The 20,448-nt window shown below is 50.4% G+C and overlaps 1 protein-coding gene across 2 annotated transcripts in view; it reads right to left on the reverse strand.

Moving 5' to 3' along the window:
* Positions 1-20,448, reverse strand: part of SNX29 (sorting nexin 29) — a 600,629-nt gene that overhangs the window by 510,183 nt on the left and 69,998 nt on the right. For both annotated transcript variants that reach the window (XM_027527872.1, XM_027527873.1), the window contains 4 exons: positions 17,172-17,242; positions 15,365-15,613; positions 13,035-13,410; positions 3,068-3,186 (listed from right to left, as the gene is read on the reverse strand). In XM_027527872.1, the coding sequence (XP_027383673.1) occupies positions 3,068-3,186; positions 13,035-13,410; positions 15,365-15,613; positions 17,172-17,242 (815 nt within the window). The remainder of the gene's footprint in view (positions 1-3,067; positions 3,187-13,034; positions 13,411-15,364; positions 15,614-17,171; positions 17,243-20,448) is intronic.

Genomic DNA, 20,448 nt, shown 5'->3' on the forward strand with positions numbered 1-20,448 from the left:
TTCTCCCACTTCGGCTTTTTTTTCCCTTCACTGAAGCATGGCTCCCACACAATACTCTTATCAGCTGCAGGTGTACAGCATGGCGACTCAGTACTTATATTGGAAACTGATTACATTACATATTGATCACCGCAATAAATCCAGCAACTACCTGTCACCCACGGTTATTACAACAGTACTGACTACATTCCCTATGACTTTATTTATTAACCTTTCTGATCTTGAGCCACCTGGAATTATGCATGAAGTTCATATCCAAGAACAACCTCAGAACCAGAGAATAATAAATCAGCTGTTAGACAAAAGGGCTCCCGCCTGCAATGTCTGGAGAAGGCCACGCGGGGGCAGCAGCGTCCACCTGTCACAGCCGCGTGACTGCCACTCTGTCAAGAGCCCTGCACCAAGCCGGAAAGGCATTTGGAAGACGGGAGGCCATAAGTCATCTCGACAAACAACAGGCACGAGGCAGCACGGGCCTTCATAGATGTACTGGCTGCTGCTCGTGTCTCTTTCCAGGAAAAAGTGCAAAATCCGTGCCCCTGGGGGACATCAAGGCCAATGTCGCTCAGGAGAACACCTGTGCGCTAGACAAAGTCCTGGCATGTCCAGGCCCCCAACCAGGCCTGGGTCGGGACGGGGACAGAAGGGAGCTCATCTCGCTCCCTAAGCCATCTGTCTTGTGACCTCCTCCGTTTTCACCTGCTCAGGATTCCCCGCTCTTAAGGGGTTGAAAAAGGGAATCCTAAGAGGAAAAGCATTCTCTCGCTTTCCCTTCCACCCGCTGTCCGCACGAAGCTACTGCACTCACTCCCGCCTCTTATTTCTCTTAATTTATATTAGAGTTGCTTTACAATGCTGTGTTGGTTTCTACTACACAGCACAGTGAATCTGAGATATATATATATATATTCCCTCTTTTTTGGATTTCTTTCCCCTCTGGGTCACCACAGAGCACTGAGTTCCCTGCACTACACAGCCGGGATCTGAATGGCATGCCCGCCAGGCCACGGCTCCTCCAGCTCTGATTCTAGCATCTGTGAGCAGCCTGAGGATAACACGCCTTCCCGTGCAATGCTCCCACCAACAGCGGGTGTGCCCCTAAGGCTGTCACAAGCTTCCAAGACTCCTGGCAGCTTCGTTACTGTAGTAAATCAAAAAGCTGGCAGACAGGCTCACACCCTGTATCCCTGGTGAGGACGGTCTAGACCAGCTGGAGCTCAGGGTCCACTCACCAGGGACAAGATGGAGCCTCTGGGCCTGGGAGGCTGACAGCCCGAGGAGGGATCGAGAGAAACCTGCCAGGTCAGGGGACGCCTCCCAGCGAGGATCCCGGAGGCCGGCCAGAATGCCGGGTTCTGTGACTGAACCCCAACGTGAACAGCACACAGCCAAGCCCTGGGGGCAGCCTGACATGCCAGCCCAGCGACAGTTCACGACCCGGCCAAAAGGCCCATCAGTGGGGAGTAGAATAAGGGGTGTGGACCCTAACTCAGATGCTATGAACGAGCCCTGGAAACCCCCCAGGGGTCCTAGACGCACGTGAGGACCACCTACTTCCTGTCAGCCACCCCCACTTCTCAGACACTCTGCCCCAATCTGCACTGCCCCTGCGCAGGCAAGGGCGAGGTGACCATATCCCCAGCCTGGGGGGGCTCGGACCCAGGCTGGTCACCCAAGCGGAAAGAGGGCAGGAGCTCCCAGACCGACCCGCCCCGGGCTTCACCGAGACCCAGACAGAAGCTCTGGTTGGTACCGAAGGTGCTCTGTTGGCACCTCAGCCAGGTACAGACCAGATGGGAGGGGGAGAAGGCTGAAAGAACACAGACCAACCAGCGAGGGGAGGAGAGGGGGCAGACCCCACCAGGAAGTGGGGCACAGGACCAGGAGGACTGCAGGCCAGGCCAGGCCCAAAGACGCCCCCCGCCACCCCACTGGTATGAAGCCAGCAGGGAGCCTGCCCAGGCCCTCCTGTGTGCCCAGCCTCTCCTCTCAGACTTCCTCGGGGGAGTTTCGCCCCACGTCTGAACAGTGACTCCCCTTCCTCGCAGGCTGCGGCCAGGAGGGACTGAGCTAACCCAGACAAGCACCACGTGTTCATCACCGCCATCCACACTTCCCCGGAGGGGAGACCAGCCTGGCGGACGGTGGTCACTCACACCAGCAACACTGCCTCACAGGCGGCCACCTGCCCCCCACCCCCCGGCACCTTTGAGGTGACCGCCACGCCCCCCAGCCCCGACTGCACCCGGGAATGGGCCCGCCCTCCCCGAGCTAGTCTGAGGGGGTTTCTGTTCCTCACATGGAGCCATGACAACCGTTTGTCATCCGGCTTAGAATGTCGACAGCTTCCTGAGCAGCCGGTGGGCCCCCGTTCCCAACCGTCCACGGCTTCCTAAACCTGGGCCCACGAGGGTGAGAGGGGCACCCACGCTGCAGGTGCAGGGAGGCCTCGCCAACACAGTGGGGCTGCGGGGGCACCGGAACGACCAGGCACCACGCACACCCACCCGGCCGGGAGCGCCGGGCTCAGCCACGACTCCCACCTGCACCCCGACACCTCCCACCCCGACCTGCTCTAGCTAAAGAAAATAATAACAAACCACACGCGTGTCCCCTCAGTCACAAGGAACGGGCCAGAAAGGCTTGCCCACTTTTCGGCAAGCTTACTCCCTGACCCCCACGCCCTCAGCTGCCAAGGGTGCGAAGGTCTTTAGAACTATGGGTTCTGACCTCCATACTCCTGAGAGGCAAAATAATGGTCACCGTTTGTAATCTGCCTGTACACCACCAAGTTCGACAGATCGCTGACAAGAAAGGAAGCGGGCCTGGGGGCTCCCAGGTGACATGCCAACTCCTGCTCAGGCGAGAGCACCGCAAAATACCCTGGTTCAGCGAGGAGACAAGCCAAAGCCACTGGGGCTCCCCTGCTGAGAGGGGCTACCTGCCCTGAGCCCCCGCCTCCCTTCCCCCCACCCCTGCCCACAGACATGACAACTGATCCGGCCTCTCCTGCCGCTGCTCCAGCCACAACCCGTGAGGGAGGCAGGGAGGAACCAGGGACACCCACCTGCAGGCCCGTAGGAGCCCACGCCGCTGACGGGGAAGAGCACCTCGGCGTGGCCGTGCAGCACTTGCAGCGGGGCCCAGCCATGCATCTGGGAGAGGCAGGTGCCTGCGTCCAGCGGCCTGAGGGAGAGAACACAGCTGCGGGTCAGGGCCCCACCCGGCCCCCCCAGGGAACCACCCAGGCCGGGAGGGGCTGAGAACATGAGGAGGCCCGGGCGGGAGCCGGGAGCTGGCCCTCCTGTGCTCGCTCCTTTAGCCCATGTGTACTGAGCCCCTCCTACCTGCCAAGCAGTGAACACACACATGCGTGCATGCACACTCACGCACACACACACGAGCCGGCCAACAAGGTCCATCCTGCCCTCATGGAGCTTACAGTCTGCTGGAGGTGCAGACATGAAGTACGTGTGTGCGTGCTAAGTCACTTCAGTCACGTCTGACTCTGACGCCATGGACTGTTCCACCAGACTCCTCTGTCCATGGGATTCTCCAGGCAAGAATACTGGAGTGCGTTGCCATACCCTTCTCCAGGAGGATCTTCCCGACCCAGGGATCAAACCCACGTCTCTTACATCTCCTGCACTGGCAGGCTAATTCTTTGCCACTAGCACCACCTGGGAAGCCCGACATGAAACATATGATCCCACAAACAAGTGAGAAACGGCAGCGCGGGTCATGGGGCTGGTCGGGAAGGTGGTGGAAGGATTCCACGAAGAAGGGAGGTTTGAAGTGAGTGGGGAGGGAAGCGCTGGGGCCACGAGGGAAGGTGGAGGGGGGAACAGGGATGGAAGTGGGGGGCCGCACGTGCCAGGGCTGAAGCAAGAGGAGGCCCCACGGGCTCTGGCTTCTCCAATAAGCCTGGGCCAGTGTCCCTCTGCCTCACTGGTTCTCAAACCCTCAGGAGTAAAAGGACAGAACCAGACCAGACCGTGTCTGGGCCACTTCCAAGAAAGGGAGTCAGCTCGAATATTAACCAGGCTCATATGATCTGTTACAGTGTAAACTTACCCACCACTGCCAAACTAGCCTGTTCGACCTTTGTAACGCCAGGCTGGTTTGGTTACGTGGGTTTGAGACAGTATCTGCCCACTGCAGCATCTACTTCTGGGCAAGAAGCCAACAGTGATAAACACCAAGATGCGTCTGTGCAGGACTTGAAGGTTTATAAACTCAAGTCGTAAATCAGATGTAAAGAAGTCCACAGCAGATCACAGTCACAGCTACTCAATGGAGGGAGGGAGGCAGAGAGGAGGAGGAGGAGGAGGAGGAGGAAGGAAAAGGAGAGGAAGGGGAGGGGAAAGGAGGGGACAAAAACAACTCAGAGAGATCAGGCGACTGGTCCAAGTTCATCACTTGGCCGGGACCAAGGCTGGTAGAATTCAGCCCAGGTCTTCCAGATCCAGTTACTACGAGTCTCCTGGCCACTGCCCATCACGATACATGATACACGATACATTTCATATGGAGCAGGGATTAACAAAATTTTTTTGAAAAGGACCAGACAGTCAATACTTTAGGCTGTGTGGCCATTGTGGCTGTTCAGTAGCTAAGTCATGTCCAATTCTTTGCAACCCCATGGACTGCACCACGCCAGGCTTCCCTGTCCTTCACCATCCCCTGGAGTTTGCTCAAATTCATGTTCACTGAGGCAGTGACGCTATCTAATCATCTCATCCAGTATACTTCTTTGTTGAGTTTTTGGTTTGTTTTGTTTTTTTTTTTTTGACTGGTTTACAAAGCTTTAAAACATGTAACAGCCATTCTTGGCCTGGGGGTAGATTTGGCCAACAGGCTAGTTTGCCAGCTCTTTTTTTAAACTTTTTTAAAATGTTATTTCTTTATTTATGGCTACACTGGGTCTCATTGCTATGTGTGGGCTTTCTCTAGCTGCGGTGAGTGGGGGCTGTGCTGAGGGGCCAGGCTGCTCATCGTGGTGGCTTCTCGCTGCAGAGCATGGGCTCTAAGGAGCTCTAGGGCTTAGCTGCTCCCACGGCATGTGGGATCTTCCCGGACCAGTGATTGAACCTGTGTCCCCCCAACTGGCAGGCGGATTCTTAACCATGCTGCCATCAGGGAAGTCCCTGCCAACTCTTCCTTTAAGGCTTGTCCTGTAGCCATTCTCCTCTGAGTCCTCTGGAGCTTTTGGCTACACATGTGACACTCAGCAAGACACACAGGGAGAAGTGACCTTGCAGACTTTTGCCAGCTCTGTGACTTAGGCCTGCAGGTAACGCACTCCGTGAGGCATGGCAGAGGAAGTGCCCCACCGGTGTGCCCCGCAGCAGAGCTGGGTGCTGGGGTGCACGTGGCCCTGCCTCTACAATCTGTAAAGAACTGCCTGCCTGCCCTGGGCTCCGATCCAGCAGCTGGCAACCAGGGGGACTCCCAGACAGACGCCCAGAGGCAGCCAGGGTGCCCCTCGGGACACGGCAGCAAAACCACAGTCCTTTCCTGGCTGCTGTACCGGCTCCAAGTGGGTGGGATTTCCTGCTGTTTCTTTTTGTTGTTGAATCTTTACTTCTGTAATTTTTTTAATTTATCTATTTTTAATTGGAGGATAACTGCTTTACAATGTTGTGCTGGTTTCTGCCGAGCATCAACATGAAGCAGCCACAGGTAATATATATGTTCCCTCCCTCCCACCTCCCACCGCATCTCCTTCCTCTAGGTTGTCACCGAGCACCAGGCTGGGATCCCTGTGTCATACAGCAAATTCCCATTGGCTATCTCGCTTATACATGGCGATATGTATGTTTCTATGCTACTCTGCTGTTTCTAAGGGGACATACATCTTGCCACTTTCCGACAACACGTGCAGAGCACAAGGTGAAGTCAGGTCCCACCCGCTGAGGTTCGGACCCACATAAAAGTGGGCAAAGGATCCCCATCTCAAAAAGGGGTTACACTAAAGTTATTCCTGAGGCACAGACCAGTTCAGAATACGGTGCCAATACCAGAATGGATGTTGCTTTTCTTTAGAGAAGATAGTTAAAAAAAAAAAAAAAACTAGAAAATGCCACAAAGAGGAGGGTAGTGTTAGTTGCTTAGTCGTGTCTGACTCTTTGTGACCCGAGAGACGACAGCCCGCTAGGCTCCTCTGTCCAAGAGATCCTTCAGGCAAGAACACTGGAGTGGGCTGCCATTCCCTTCTCCAGAGGATCTTCTTGACCCAGGGATGGAACCTAGGTCTCCTCCATTGCAGGCAGATTCTTTACCGTCTAAGCCACCAGGGAAGCCAAAGAGGGGGAGAATAACACACCCAAACGCACGTTATCCAAAACATGACTGACCTGGACACGATCGCCTCTGTCTTTTTCTCGACTTGCATACTTCTCTTTAAGAGTTTGTGACGCAACTAAATGTAGGTTTTTATAATTTCCTTTTCTCATTCAATGTATAAGTTCATCCTCACACTATGTGGACACTCTCAGATGTCATTTAAGATGTTTAAGATTCTGAACATTAAGATTTAATCTGAACTATGAAACACTCCGCTGTTCACTGTGAGTGGTTCCTCCACACCTGCACCTTTTGCTCCCCTGCATTGTCTCTCTAACTCAGTACGCTGTCATCTGGAGGCAACAGCCTTTGTCCTCAGACCTGTCCTCAGCACGGCTTCCCGGCAGCAGAATTACTAAATCGAGGGGACTAAGCACTGAGGGCAGGAGGAGAAGGGGACGACAGAGGATGAGATGGTTGGATGGCATCAGTGACTCAGTGGACATGAGTTTGCACAAACTCCAGGAGATGGTGAAGGACAGAAAAGCCTGGCGTGCTGCGGTCCATGGGGTCGCAGAGAGTCGGACACAACTGAGTGACTGAACAACAGCAACAGAACATTTCTGAGGCTCCTGAAGTGTCACATTGTTCTCTGCAGAGGCTGTGGACGTGGCCGACGCTCGGTCAGGATGACGTGAGCGAGGGTTGGCCTGATCATTGTACGAGTTAATGCTACTGTGTGTCTGGAAGATTCTGAGCACTGAGGGCACAAAGAGCCAGCCGTCCTGGCAGGGTGCTCACCCCGGGCCGCCCTCCACCTAGTTCTCTTTTTCAAACGTGATGAAGATGATGGCAAAGTGCAGGGTCTGGTTTCACTCTGTGTTTACACAGTTGCTATTTAAATGCAACTTTTTTCAGGCTTGTAGTTCTTTTTGAATTATGTTTTCACCCCACTTCTCTGTTGGTTTCATGGAGCACATATAAAGTGACAGGAAAACCCCTTTTTATAATAAAGGTATTATTCTTTTTTAAGAAAAATAATCAGGGGTTTCCCTGGCAGTCCAGTAGTTAAGAGTGCACTTCCACTGCAGAGGGTATGGGTTCAGTCCCTGGTCAAGGATCCCAAATGCCACGCAGCATGGTCAAAAAACAGAAAAGCTACCACTTATAAATCAAATCCACCTAAATCAAATCCCTGACAATTATACAGTAGAAGTGACAAATAGATTCAAGGGATTAGATCTGATGGAGTGCCTTAAGAACTAAGGACGGAGGTTCGTCACATTGTACAGGAGGTGGTGATCAAGACCATCCTCAAGAAAAAGAAATACAAAAAGGCAAAATGGTTGTCTGAGGAGGCCTTACAAACAGCTGAGTAAAGAAGAGAAGCTGAAGGTAAAGGAGAAAAGGAAAGATACACCCATCTGACTGGAGAGTTCCAAGAATAGCAAGGAGAGATAAGAAATTCCTCAGTGATCAATGCAAAGAAATAGAGGAAAACAATAGAATGGGAAAGACTAGAGATTTCTTCAAGAAAATTAGAGACACCAAGGGGACATTTCATGCAAAGACGGGCACAATAAAGGACAGAAATGGTATGGACCTAAGAAAAGCAGAAGATATTAAGAAGAGGTGGCAAGAATACACAGAAGAACTGTACAAAAAAGATCTTCATGACCCAGATAACCACGATGGTGTGATCACTCACCTAGAGCCAGACATCCTGGAATGCGAAGTCAAGTGGGCCTTAGGAAGCATCACTACGAACAAAGCTAGTGGAGGTGATGGAATTCTAGTTGAGCTACTTCAAATCCTAAAATATGATGCAGTTAAAGTGCTGCATTCAACATGCCAGAGAACTTGGAAAACTCAGCAGTGGCCACAGGACTGGAAAAGGTCAGTTTTCATTCCAATCCCAAAGAAAGGCAGTGCCAAACAATGTTCAAACTACCACACAACTGCACTTATCTCACACGCTAGCAAAGTAATGCTCAAAAGTCTTCAAGCCAGGCTCCAACAGTACATGAACCAAGAACTCCCAGATGTTCAAGCTGGATTTAGAAAAGGCAGAGGAACCAGAGATCAAATCACCAACATTTGTTGGATCATTGAAAAAGCAAGAGAGTTCCAGAAAAACATCTACTTTCTGCTTTATTGACTATGCCAAAGCCTTTGACTGTGTGGATCACAACAAACTGTGGAAAAGTCTTCAAGAGATGGGAATACCAAACCACCTGACCTGCCTCTTGAGAAATCTGTATGCAGGTCAAGAATCAACAGTTAGAACTGGACATGGAACAATGGACTGGATCCAAATCAGAAAAGGAGTACGTCAAGGCTGTATATTGTCACCCTGCTTATTTAACTTATATGCAGAGTACATCATGAGAAATGCTGGGCTGGATGAAGCACAAGCTGGAATCAAGATTGCCGGGAGAAATATCAATAACCTCAGATATGCAGATGACACCACCCTTATGGCAGAAAGTGAAGAAGAACTAAAAAGCCTCTTGATGAAAGTGAAAGAGGAGAGTGAAAAAGTTGGCTTAAAACTCAACATTCAAAAAACGAAGATCATGGCATCCAGTCCCATCACTTTATGGCAAACAGATGGGGAAACAACAGAAACGGTGACAGACTTTATTTCTCAGGCTCCAAAATCACTGCAGATGGTGATTGCAGCCATGAAATTAAAAGACGCTTGCTCCCTGGAAGAAAAGCTATGACCAACCTAGACAGCAGAGACATTACTTTGCCAACAAAGGTCCATCTAGTCAAAGCTATGGTTTTTCCAGTAGTCATGTATGGATGTGGGAGTTGGACCATAAAGAAAGCTGAGCACTGCATTGGGAGCACGGGGCCTTACCCACTGGACCACCAGCAAAGTTCCTGTCTGTACTGTTTTCATTGTATACAACATGAAGGTATATGTGTGTAAGCAAAGACCATTTTAGGAGATTTAACTTTTTAACAAAATAAGACAAAGGCCGTCTAATCAAAGCTATGGTTTTTCCAGTGGTCATGTATGGATGTGAGAGTTGGACTATAAAGAAAGCTGAGCACCGAAGAATTGAGGCTTTTGAACTGCGGTGTTGGAGAAGACTCTTGAGAGTCCCTCGGACTGCAAAGATATCAACCCAGTCAATCCTAAAGGAAATCAGTCCTGAATATTCACTGGAAAGACTGATGTGAAGCTGAAGCTCCAATACTTTGGCTACCTGATGCAAATAACTGACTCCTTGGAAAAGACCCTGATGCTGGGAAAGATTGAAGGCAGGAGGAGAAGAGGTCGAGAGAACATGAGATGGTTGGATGGCATCACTGACTCGATGGACATGAGTTTGTGCAAGCTTCGTGAGTTGGTGATGGACAAGGAAGCCTGGCGTGTTGCGATTCATGGAGTTGCAAAGAGTCGAACACGACTGAGCGACTGAACTGAACTGAACCACTTCTAAATACTGAGGCAGGAGGCACAAGATCTTTGCTCAGTCATCCAAGAAGTGGTTTAATTGCCAGCACGTGTAGGTGTAAACCCAGTATTTGGCCAACAGCGCATCTATTAACGAAAAACAATCAGAGCATCTGACTTTGCCAGAGGCCGCTGCCACCCAGCACGTGCTTCTCCCGACCTGGCCCCTTCCCTCCCACAAACCTGGCTGCGCTATTAAACTCTAAAGTCCCGGCCCCTCCAGGTTCCTAAACCTTTCACATGAACCTAGCTTAGAAGCAAAATCAAAGCATTACTCAGTAGGCCATCTCATCACTGCTCTTTCCCCAAGATGCTCTGCAGGATGTTGGCTCGAGATCCCCTCTTTATGCCAGGGAGCAGCTGTCCATAGTCCACAGGAGGCCCAGCGGCCTCGGAGGGCCGAGCCTGTAAAGGTCAGGCTGCACTGTTCTGTGGCTCACACATCACAATGCCGCCGGCTGCCCCGGCTCGAAAGCTGGCCTCCCCTCACTGGCGCTGGTCCAGCAGCAAGAGCAACAACTGTCTGAGGCCACAAACTGACTCATGGAGTGAAGCAACTCGGAGATGCGCTTGCCCAGAGTGACAGAAAATGCAAACAGCATTTCCTAAAAGGCCCAGGGAAAGAACCACAGGCAGGTGTGACGGTTAACTTTATGTGTCATCTTGGCTAGGCCACGGTACCCGGATACTTGACCAAATGTTATTCTTGATGTCTCTGGGGAGGCATTTGGTTAGATGAGATTAAAATGTAAGTCAGGAGAGTGCAAGTAAAGCCGATCACCCTCCATAAGCCAGGGGGGCCTCAGCTCATCAGTTAAAGGCCTCAGTAGAAAAACACAGACGTTCTCCCCCCAAAGAAGAAATTCTGTCAGCAGACTGTCTTCAGATTCGAACTGCAGTCCTTCCCTGGGCCTCCAGTTTGCAGGCCTACCTTGCAGATTTTAGACGTCAAGTTCCACCATCACATGAGCCAATTTTCTTAAGGTAAATCTCCGGAGATGAATACATACGTACATACACATGCAGAAACACACACACACACACTATCGGTTCTGTTTCTCCGGAGAACTCTAACAGCATGGTTCACGAGACTGGATCCGGGTACAAAATCATCCATACCCGGTGAGCTAGAACAATGCCACAAGTGGGCTTCCCTAACAGACATCAGGAGGAGGAAAAAACCCTGGGCAGGAAAACAAATGGAGCCAGAGCAACCTAACCTTAACCCTGGTTTTGCCCACTGCTTTGACAGATCTCGACTCTCTGCATTAAAGAATCTGGTTCTTTCATCCATCAAGTGGGGTGACACCCATGACCCCCCGGGACCAGCCTAAGTATTAGGATGCAGTGTATCTGCAGCTTGCAGCATCTGGCCTCTCCTAGATGACACGGAGGCAATGCTACTATCGTGAGCATCCACGTGAACGAGGACAAGAGTAAAAATCAAAGACAAAAACAGGCAGAGTCTCACAAGAAAGAAGAAAAACTCTGACTCAACACATGGAGACGCCAAGCTTAGGACTGGAGGCCAATTGGCCTCTTCGGCGCCCCATGGGGTCTCGGCTTCTTCACTGTACGCTCTCGCAGCTGATTTTGAAGACGGCCGTGACTAGGCGGCACTGCACACTCAGAGCTCGGGTGAAGAAGTCACTAGTTGATTCAGCATCAAGAGGAAGAGCAGGACTTCCCTGGTGCTTCAGTGGTTAAAAGTCCACCTGTCAATATAGGCAACGTGGGTTCGATCCCTGGTCCAGAAAGATTCCACAGGCCACGGGGCAGCTAAGCCCCTGTGCCACAACTTCCGAGCCCACTCTCCAGAGCCCATGCTTTGCAAAAGAGAAGGTGCCACGGTGAGAAGCCTGTGCACCGCAAGTGAGTGCAGTCCCGGTTCTCTGCAACTGGAGAAAAGCCGTCACAGTAATGGAGACCCAGCAGTCAGGAATAAGGGTAAGAACAAGGACAGGAATGATCACAAGGCTTACAGCGCCACAGCGGCGGGGCTGTCCTTCTCGATGTTCCAGCACCAACCCAAGGCCTCACACGCAGGGTCCCACAGACGGGACAATAACTCTCCAAAGCACGTGCTGTTGTTCTCTCAGATCTCAGGTGAGGCCTGAGGCTCTGGGAGGCGAAGAAACTTGTCCGACCTAGTCTAAACTAAGCCACGGAGCTAGTAGATGAGAGCCCGGGTTGTCAGGATTCTAAGGTTCAACCTCCTAACTTTGCTCTTCTGCTTCACACGTTCACTGCATCCAGCCCCTCTCGAAGGTATAAACATACTACAGCCCCAGTGTTAAGGCGATAAGTGCAGGCAAGTTACCCTGCGAATAAACACAGATATTACCAGCCTGAGACTGTTCTCTAAAATACCCTGCCTCTCTCCTGAACTTCCTGGGCTGGTGGCAAGTAAGACATGCGAGCAAAATTCAAGTTATAAAATGAAAGACATAAACACAAAGCAAGAATTTCAGGTCATACCTCTTGACACCAATGCTATAAGTAGCTTCCAATAATATGTACACTCCCTCCACTGAGTTCTCAGGAGAAAGTAAGTTCACGCTCCTTCCCCCAAAATCAAGATCTGAATAATGAAAGATGCTGCAAACAAATAAAAAACCTGCAGTCTAACATCACCCAAAACAGCAGAAAGAGCCAGCAGCCTGTGTACCCCCCCCCTTTTTTTAACCTTTTTTTAAGGTTTGATTTTTTTTTTTTTTTTTTTACTGTGGATCTTTTTTTTGTAACTTATTTATTTGGCTATGCTGGGTCTTCGTTGCTGCGTGGGCTTTTTCTCTAGTTGTAGCAAGCAGGGGCCACTCTCCACTGTCTCTCGTTATGGTGCGTGGGCTTCTCATTGCAGTGGCTTCTCTTGTCGCAGAGCACTGGCTCCAGGGCGTGTGGGCTTTAATCGCTGCAGTCCACGGGCTCAGCTGCAACTAGCAGCTCTCGGGCTCTAGAGCACAGGTTCAGCAGTTGTGGTGCACGGGCTTAGCTGCTCCGAGGCATGTGAAATCCTCCCAGACCAGGGATCAAACCCGTGTCACCTGCGCTGGCAGGCAGATTCCTGAGATGTGGACCATTTTTAAAGTCTTTATTGAATTTCTCACAATATTGCTTCTGTTTTTCACGTTTGGTTTTTTGACCTTGGGGCACGTGGGATCTCAGCTCCCTGACCAGGAATCAAACCCACACCTCCTGCATTGGAAGGTGAGTCTTAGCCGCAGGACCACCCGGGAAGTCCCCAACTACCCTTTCGTAGAAGCTCTCGGGGGGAACTTACTTCTCTGGCGACTCCGAGTGGCCCGGGCGCTTCCTTCCCGGCATGCTCCCGCACACGTCGTCCTCGTTCTCGTCCGCGTCTTCATCATCGATGCTTTTCACATCCAGCTTCTGGTACCCAAACTCCCCGTTCAGAGACAGAGAATCAATTTTCCAAGAGTTGCTGCCCTGACTTCCATTGGAATTTGGCCCAAAGGGGCTTTCGAAGGCCGACATGATATTGATCGAGGACCGGTCGGAGTTCTCCTCTGAGCTCTCCCCAGCCCCGGGGATCTTCTTAAAAACATCCCCGGAGCTCTGCTCATCTTCCTCATCATCAAATGAGATGATGTTGGTCACCTTCTTTTTCTTCTTCCGCTCCCTTTTACATTTGGCATCTGGCAAAAGATATGAGATAAGAAAAAGCGATGATCCTGCCTCTAGACTGTGGAAAATCTCTTACTATTCTACTCAAAAATAAATTGAAGATAAACTCAGATCTTTTTTTTAATCCTTGCAGGGGGCAGGGGGTGGAAATCTGTCTATGCCAAGACCAAGCAAAATGAATGTGGGCCTCTACTTCTGGTTTGAAATATGTCACAGAGCACACATTACAATCATTCCTTCTAAGCAATCTTTCCAAGCACTTTGATTCAAAAGATGAATCATTATTGAAATGATTTTTACCCGTTCACTTTGGAAAACACTCTCATGGCTGGGAGATGAGACCAAGAAAATCAGTTCAGGGATTGTAACTGATTGTTCAACAGCCCCAGTTTCTCCCAACCCTGCAAGGTGCCCCTTTTCAGCAGGACTGCTCCCATCATGGGTGGTGCCTACGTCTCCACCCTCTTGACTCTAACCAGCTTAGTGCTCTACTTTTAAGAACAGAATGTGGCAGAAATAACAAATCTGTGAGTTCTAGAGCCCAGGCATTACCCTCATGGAATAATGCCCTGAAACTACCACAGAGGAGGCCAGTCTAACTTACTGGAGGATGAGAGGCCAACGTAGGGGAAACTGAGACGCCCCAGCCAGGAGTCAGCACCAACTCCAGATGCGTGAATGGGGCCACCTTGGACCTTCAAGCTCAGTCACCAGCTGAATGCAGCCCCATGAGGGAGCCCAGGTGAAACCAGCAGAAGAACCATCCGCCAACCCACAGACTCACAAAAAAGGAATGAACTGAGGTTGTCTGTTTTAAGCTACTACATTTTGGAGCTGTTTGTTACGCAGCAGAGACAAACTGAAACAGAAGTCAGGACTGCCCTGGTGCCTGGCACTTAGGTGAGCCAGCCTGTTCATGCATTTTAATCATCAGTCTTGGGTGTGAAGCACTTTGGAGCCAATTCCAAAAAGACCAATCCATCCACTAAGTGTGACATGGTGACGTTATCACCAGTGTGTCACAACGAGGAGACGACGCCAAAAGCAGGGTTCCCAGAATGGATGGAAAAGACACTCCTTCGGGTGTACAGATCCCAGCATCTCTGGGACAGTCATCAACAGTCCATGTCATTTGCATGAGGTCTCTGCTCAAGAAGGAGAGGGTGGGCCTCCTGGTGGTCCAGTGGTTAAGACTCTGCACTTCCAATGCAGGGGACACAGGTTCGATCTCTGGTCAGGGAACTAAGACCCCACATGCTCTGCAGCACAGCCAAAAAAATTTTTTAATAATTAAAAAAAAAAAAAGGAGAAGGCAAGACAGATAAAGCCAGTGTATACCAAAGACTTCACAGAATTCTGAGCTTCCCCATCATTAATAACTCCAAAGGGAAGACCATGACTACTGCCTTATTTAAGGGATTTGAGAATACCAGGATTAAGCCCTTATACCCCAAATTTCCTATTTTGCTGTTTCAACGTTCTGGATATCCCAAAAGGTTCAAGAGGCACTGTAAAACTTCTTACGAAATTAATCAGAACTGAATCCACTTTCCTTTGCCTCCCCAGAGCCTAGAGTCAAAACCAACCATTTCCTCTCTTTCCCCGGCCTCCACTTAAACGTCTCCCCCTCAACAGGCTACATTCTCCATAGCTGGGCTTTCACCCCACTGATCAGAAGGATAGTTAAACGAACGAATGGATGAAGGGACAAAGGCATGAAGGGCAGCCTCCTCCGGCTTCGCGTGACCATCATGCCCTCCCTCTCGGTTTGCTCTGACTGAGCTGTTGGCTTGGCTACCCTGTCATCTTCACGTCCCAGGAAGCCTCTCAGCACCCTTTCTGAGTGAATAAGAGTAAGAAAGACAAACACAAACATGAGCTGAAAACACCAGTGTATCGGATTTCACTTCCCGGGGCGCTTTCATCTCATCCCCGCCCGACCCCCGTGTCCCCGTCCTCTCTCACCGGCACTGACGTGCTTGGACACCACAGGCAAGGGGTCGGTCTCCTGCTCAGCTCTGCTGAGGATGGAGACAGCCGAGGACGCTGTGATCTCCCTGAAAAGGCTGCTCACTCCTTGCGTGGATTCCTTCAGCAAGGAGGTCACGTTCTGCGTGGATTCCTTCAAGAGGTCCGAGACGGTGGGAGCAAACTTACTCTGCCCGTTTAAGTCCTTGTTGTCGATGTTAATCGCGAAGAGTATGGAGTTCAGACCTATCCCCCGAAAAGGGAAAAGTCTGGAGTGTCTGCTGTTCAACAGTCACACTTCCAACACAATAAACAAGCTGCAGACGTCAGAGGACACAAGACACACTCATCTCAAACGATGACTTAAAAAAAAAAAACTCCCACAAAACTGGGGTCAGGAGACACCGCTATCATGGGAGTTGAGACTTCCAAAGTCTCTCCCTATCTGTCAGGAAGACAAACTCAAATAAGAAGTTAGTCATGGGGAGGGGAAGGCTTAAATTCTGGGGTCGGTCTGCCTGGGCTGAGCCCCAGCACGGCCACTCAGTAGCTCTGAGACCTTGGTCAAGCCATTCATGACCTCTCTGAGCTTCAGTTTCTTTACCTATAAAACAGGGACAACAGCATCTCTTACAGAGTATTAAATACCATCATCCACCAAAATCAGCTTGGTAATCAATCAAAAAATGACATATACACACTATTGTGCAAAACAGGTAATTAGCAGGAAGCTGCTATGTAACACAGGGAGCCCAGTCTGCCATTCTGTGATGACCTAGCGGAGTGGGATAGGAGCGGGGGATGGAGGATCAAGAGGGAGGGAGGGAGGGAGTGATAGTCGCTCAGTCACGTCCGACTCTCTGCGACCCCATGGACTGTAGCCCACCAGGCTCCTCTGTCCATGGAATTCTCCAGGCAAGAATACTGGAGTGGGTTGCCATTTCCTTCCAATCAAGAAGGAGGGGATATATAAAATTATGGCTATTCACCTTGTCACATGGCAGTAATCAATACAACACTGTAAAGCAATTATCCTCCAATTAAAAAAAAGAAATGTGCACCAATATCATGTCCATTATATCTTCAGGCAAAAATGCGCACTGGTCTCCTATGGCCTACGTACGACATCATGGCCATCTGACTTTTCCTCATCGATGGACAAGCCTAATGTAACTCAGTAGGTGGGACTCTGAAAACTTTCAGGAAAGAGAGAAAGGGGAGGCACAAAGGATTTGGAAGAAAGAAGCAAGGCACCCACTTCGGTTGCATTCACCTTTTGAGTGAGAGTCAAACGTCAGACAATTTTACAGTTCGTCAACTAGCATCAAGGCAGGGCTTTCACCAGACAAATCAGATACTGACTGTCTCATCTGGTTCTTTCACAACCCTATCAGTGTGACTGCAGTGCCATCAGGATTCCCACCTTGCAGAAGAGGAAGGTAAAGGTGAAAAACTCAACGGATCTGCCTCAGGCCACCTGCCAGAGGGAGGGAGAGCCAGGCTTCCGAGACGTGTCTCCTCCCCCAGTTCCCTGGATCTTTATCTCACACTTGCAAAGCCTCAGCCAAAACCCCACAACCTCACGCTTTCCCAGCCAGGGTATCACAATTCTAGATAAATGGACTCCGTGTTCTTCACCACTAAAGGAAGGATAGTGCCGAGTGATGAGTGGTCCTTTCATTCAGTGAGGGACGGGGAACCCACAGCACCCCGTGGAGTTACACATTCACTCCCAGGCAGCACCTCTGCTCACCAGGCTTCACAGGACCCCCTGCCCCGCACCCCTGGCCCTGGCCAAGCTTACCAGCTGCCATGGTGGGAAGCATGCTAGACCTTTCTTCATCCATGACAAAAGCCCAGTCTTCATAAAACGTGCTGCAAATGGAAAAGAGAGAGGGGGAATGCTCTGAACCGTCGTTCTCAGCATCCGTTAGCCAGACAATTCCTTCACATGGCTCCCTGAAAGTTCGTGCCTGTCCATGCCAACGTGGCCGTGCAAGGTCTGCTGCGCTGGGTCTTCTGGTTATAAACAAAGGATTGAATGCGTATACCCTACAACTTCCTCACGGGTCCCCTGAGATCATTAGAGCCTGAGCGTACCAAGACAGGCATGAGATGGAAACGCACTACTTATGAAGCAGAAAAGGAAAAGGGGGCAAACAGTGGTGACTTTCACTCGAGCAACGTTTCTAAGAAATAAGACAGGAAATCCAAGCCAGCCCACAGGGACCCCGAGTGGACTCATACAAGAAGAGACGATTTCAGAGCGAAATTTTAGTTCCCTGGGCCCTTCAACCGAGGCATCTGTATGTAACACCAGTTTGGGCAGCAGCCTCAAAAGCCCAAACTACCCCCTGGAATGGGCTGGGAAGCTAAAAAAGCCCACAGACCTAAACGGCAGTTGTAGAGAAGGGGACCAGAAGGCCAATCGGTCATTCCATTGTCCAAGGTCATTCAGCAATAAATGGTACAGCCTGGGCTCAAAGGCAGCTCTCCCTGCCCCACGGCCCAGCTCTTTAGCCGACCCCCGGCTAAGCAATAACAAGTAAATATTCTCATCTCTGACTTCCCCACCGGGTCAGAGAACTCTAAACTAATGGAGTCAAAATTCAATTTCACTAAAGCACGGTCAGTGATGGGTGACCTGGAGTTCAGCAAAAGACCGGATACATAGCTGCTGAAGTGACTGAATACAACCAACAGAAAGAGAAAAGACAGACATCATTGTCAACATACTTAACCTGGCAAAGAAGTCAGTGGAAGCACAGACTGTGTCTTCAAGCTGGCAGTGCAGTCAGACCTCTGATTCCCAAACTGTGATTCTTTACAGACTGGAGCCAGTTTTCTTGCATGTAAATAAATTTGGTTTTCCCGCACTGAATTAGAGGCTAGTGATTCAGCGAAGTACAACAGTGAGTCTTAACAGCATATTCCCTTCTATTGCTCACTGTCACATTCAACCTTGACACAGAGTACGGCTCTAAAGGACACCTGTCCCTCAGTATCCATGGGGGATCGGCTCCAGGACCCACTACAGATACCAAAGTTGAGGATGCTTACATACAAGAGCATAGTACAGGTAGCCCTCCAAATCTGCGAATTCTGCCACCATAGGTTCAACCAACCACAGATCTTAAACACAGCACTCAATCCACGGCTGGTTGAGTCCACAGATGCAGAACCTGGGGATATGGATGGCAGATGGCACTTGTAAATAATCTGCTGGAAAGAGATTTACACACACAAAAAAACTACTGTTAAGAAACATGAGTTGTTTGGTCGCTTAGTCCTGTCTGACTCTTTTGCGACCCCGTGGATTATATGCAGCCCACCAGGCTCCTCTGTCTGTGGGATTTCCCAGGCAAGAATACTGGAGTTGGGTTGCCATTTCCTTCACCAGGGAATCTTCCTGATCCAGGGATTGAACCTGCCTATCCTGCATTGGCAGGCAGATTCTTTACCGCTGAGCCACCAGGGAATCAAGAAACATGAGTGTGTTTTCTTTAGTGAAAGCTGGTTAATGCTCAGAGGTACCCGCAGACATGCACAGCCTCCCAACTCAGACATGAGTAGTCCTAGGCAGCATGTGGGTACGGTTATCTCCCGTCTTCCTGGCCCCCATCCCTCCCATTTCATCCCTACAGCTATATCACAGGCCACATCAAATAAGAGAACCTCAAGGGTATCTTTGACACCTTAGTACACAAGCCTGGAACACCTAACACCAGAACCCCTAAACTATTAGAAGAAAGACGACCTCAAGCAGCAGAAGAAACACCAGAGAAGACCTGAGCCAGGGAACGCAGAGCAAGATATGAAATCACAGGAGTGTATCACAGCACTGATGAAATAAAGGCCAGCTTACTGAATTAAGTGACATCTCATTGTTGAGGATCTGGGCACTGCTGGGTGTGGAAGTTATTCAAGGGACTAGGGCGGAACTGATCACTGTCTCTTTGGACCATCAGGTGACACAAAACAACATGTCTGGTCCACCCGTCTCAGAGGGAAAATAATAATGTGAGAGAGGAGGAGGGAGGAAGGGAGACAGGGAGGGACGGGTAGAGAGAGGCAGACAGAGAGAGAAGTCATAACGATCAGCACGCAGGCACAACGACAGGGAAACACACCAACACGCCAGCAGAGCTCCGTCTATGCGGTTTACGAGTGATTTCAGTCTCATCCCAGCGGGTTCCACAGCATCCATCAAACGTGTCTGAAGGGAAGGCGGCTGCCTGTACTATTCACTGATACACATTGAGTGCCTTCTCCCTATGGCTGTGGAATAACCATACCTTGCCCACCCTACTGAGTGTGACTTGCTGGCCAATAAAATACGCGTGGAAGTGAAGCTTCATGGTGGGCAGAAGCTTGGAGGGCCAGTGTTTCCCTTAGCCAGAGCCCCCTGTCTGCCTTGGCAGTCCAGAAAGCATACGCAGAGATGTGCCTCTGTTAGCCTGGGTCTCTGAGATGAGACCCTCAACCCATGACAGACACGCAGCAGGCAGAAGACATGGACCTGGTGGTCTCAAGCCACTGAGGTTTCCAAAACGCTTGTTTTGGCAGCATAACCTCACTTCTGGAATAAACTTTATGATCAAGAAAAAAAGAAAACAAAAGGATGGGAGGGGTTCTTTTTAATAACAAATGACTTCTCTCAACTTAAAACGCCCCTATTACTTTCCATCAGTTTGAGATCACGAAGCTCTTAAAAAAAAAAAAAAAAGCCAGAAGAACCATCCAGTACCCGGTGTGCAAGGAGATACACGGCAAGAGACAGGGCACTGAACACCCGACTTCTAAAGAGCAAGAAATTCTGGATCTGAAAGAAACTGAGATTAAGATTCTGCCAAGAGGGGCACACGTGTCCTAAGACAACAGCTCCCTCCACACCCCAGGCCTTATTAATAACAGGCATCTATTGAGTGCCTGCTGCATGCAGTTGCCACGTGGAAGGAGCCCGACAGGCATCTTCACTTGGTCTCCAGTGGACTGTGCCCAACGGCTCAGCCAGACAAGCTGGGGCTGGAAGAGGGGAACCCAGCCATCCCGGATGCAGGCAGGCACATCCTGCGATGGTC

Source organism: Bos indicus x Bos taurus, chromosome 25 (assembly GCF_003369695.1).
Source record: "Bos indicus x Bos taurus breed Angus x Brahman F1 hybrid chromosome 25, Bos_hybrid_MaternalHap_v2.0, whole genome shotgun sequence".
NCBI lineage: Eukaryota > Metazoa > Chordata > Mammalia > Artiodactyla > Bovidae > Bos > Bos indicus x Bos taurus.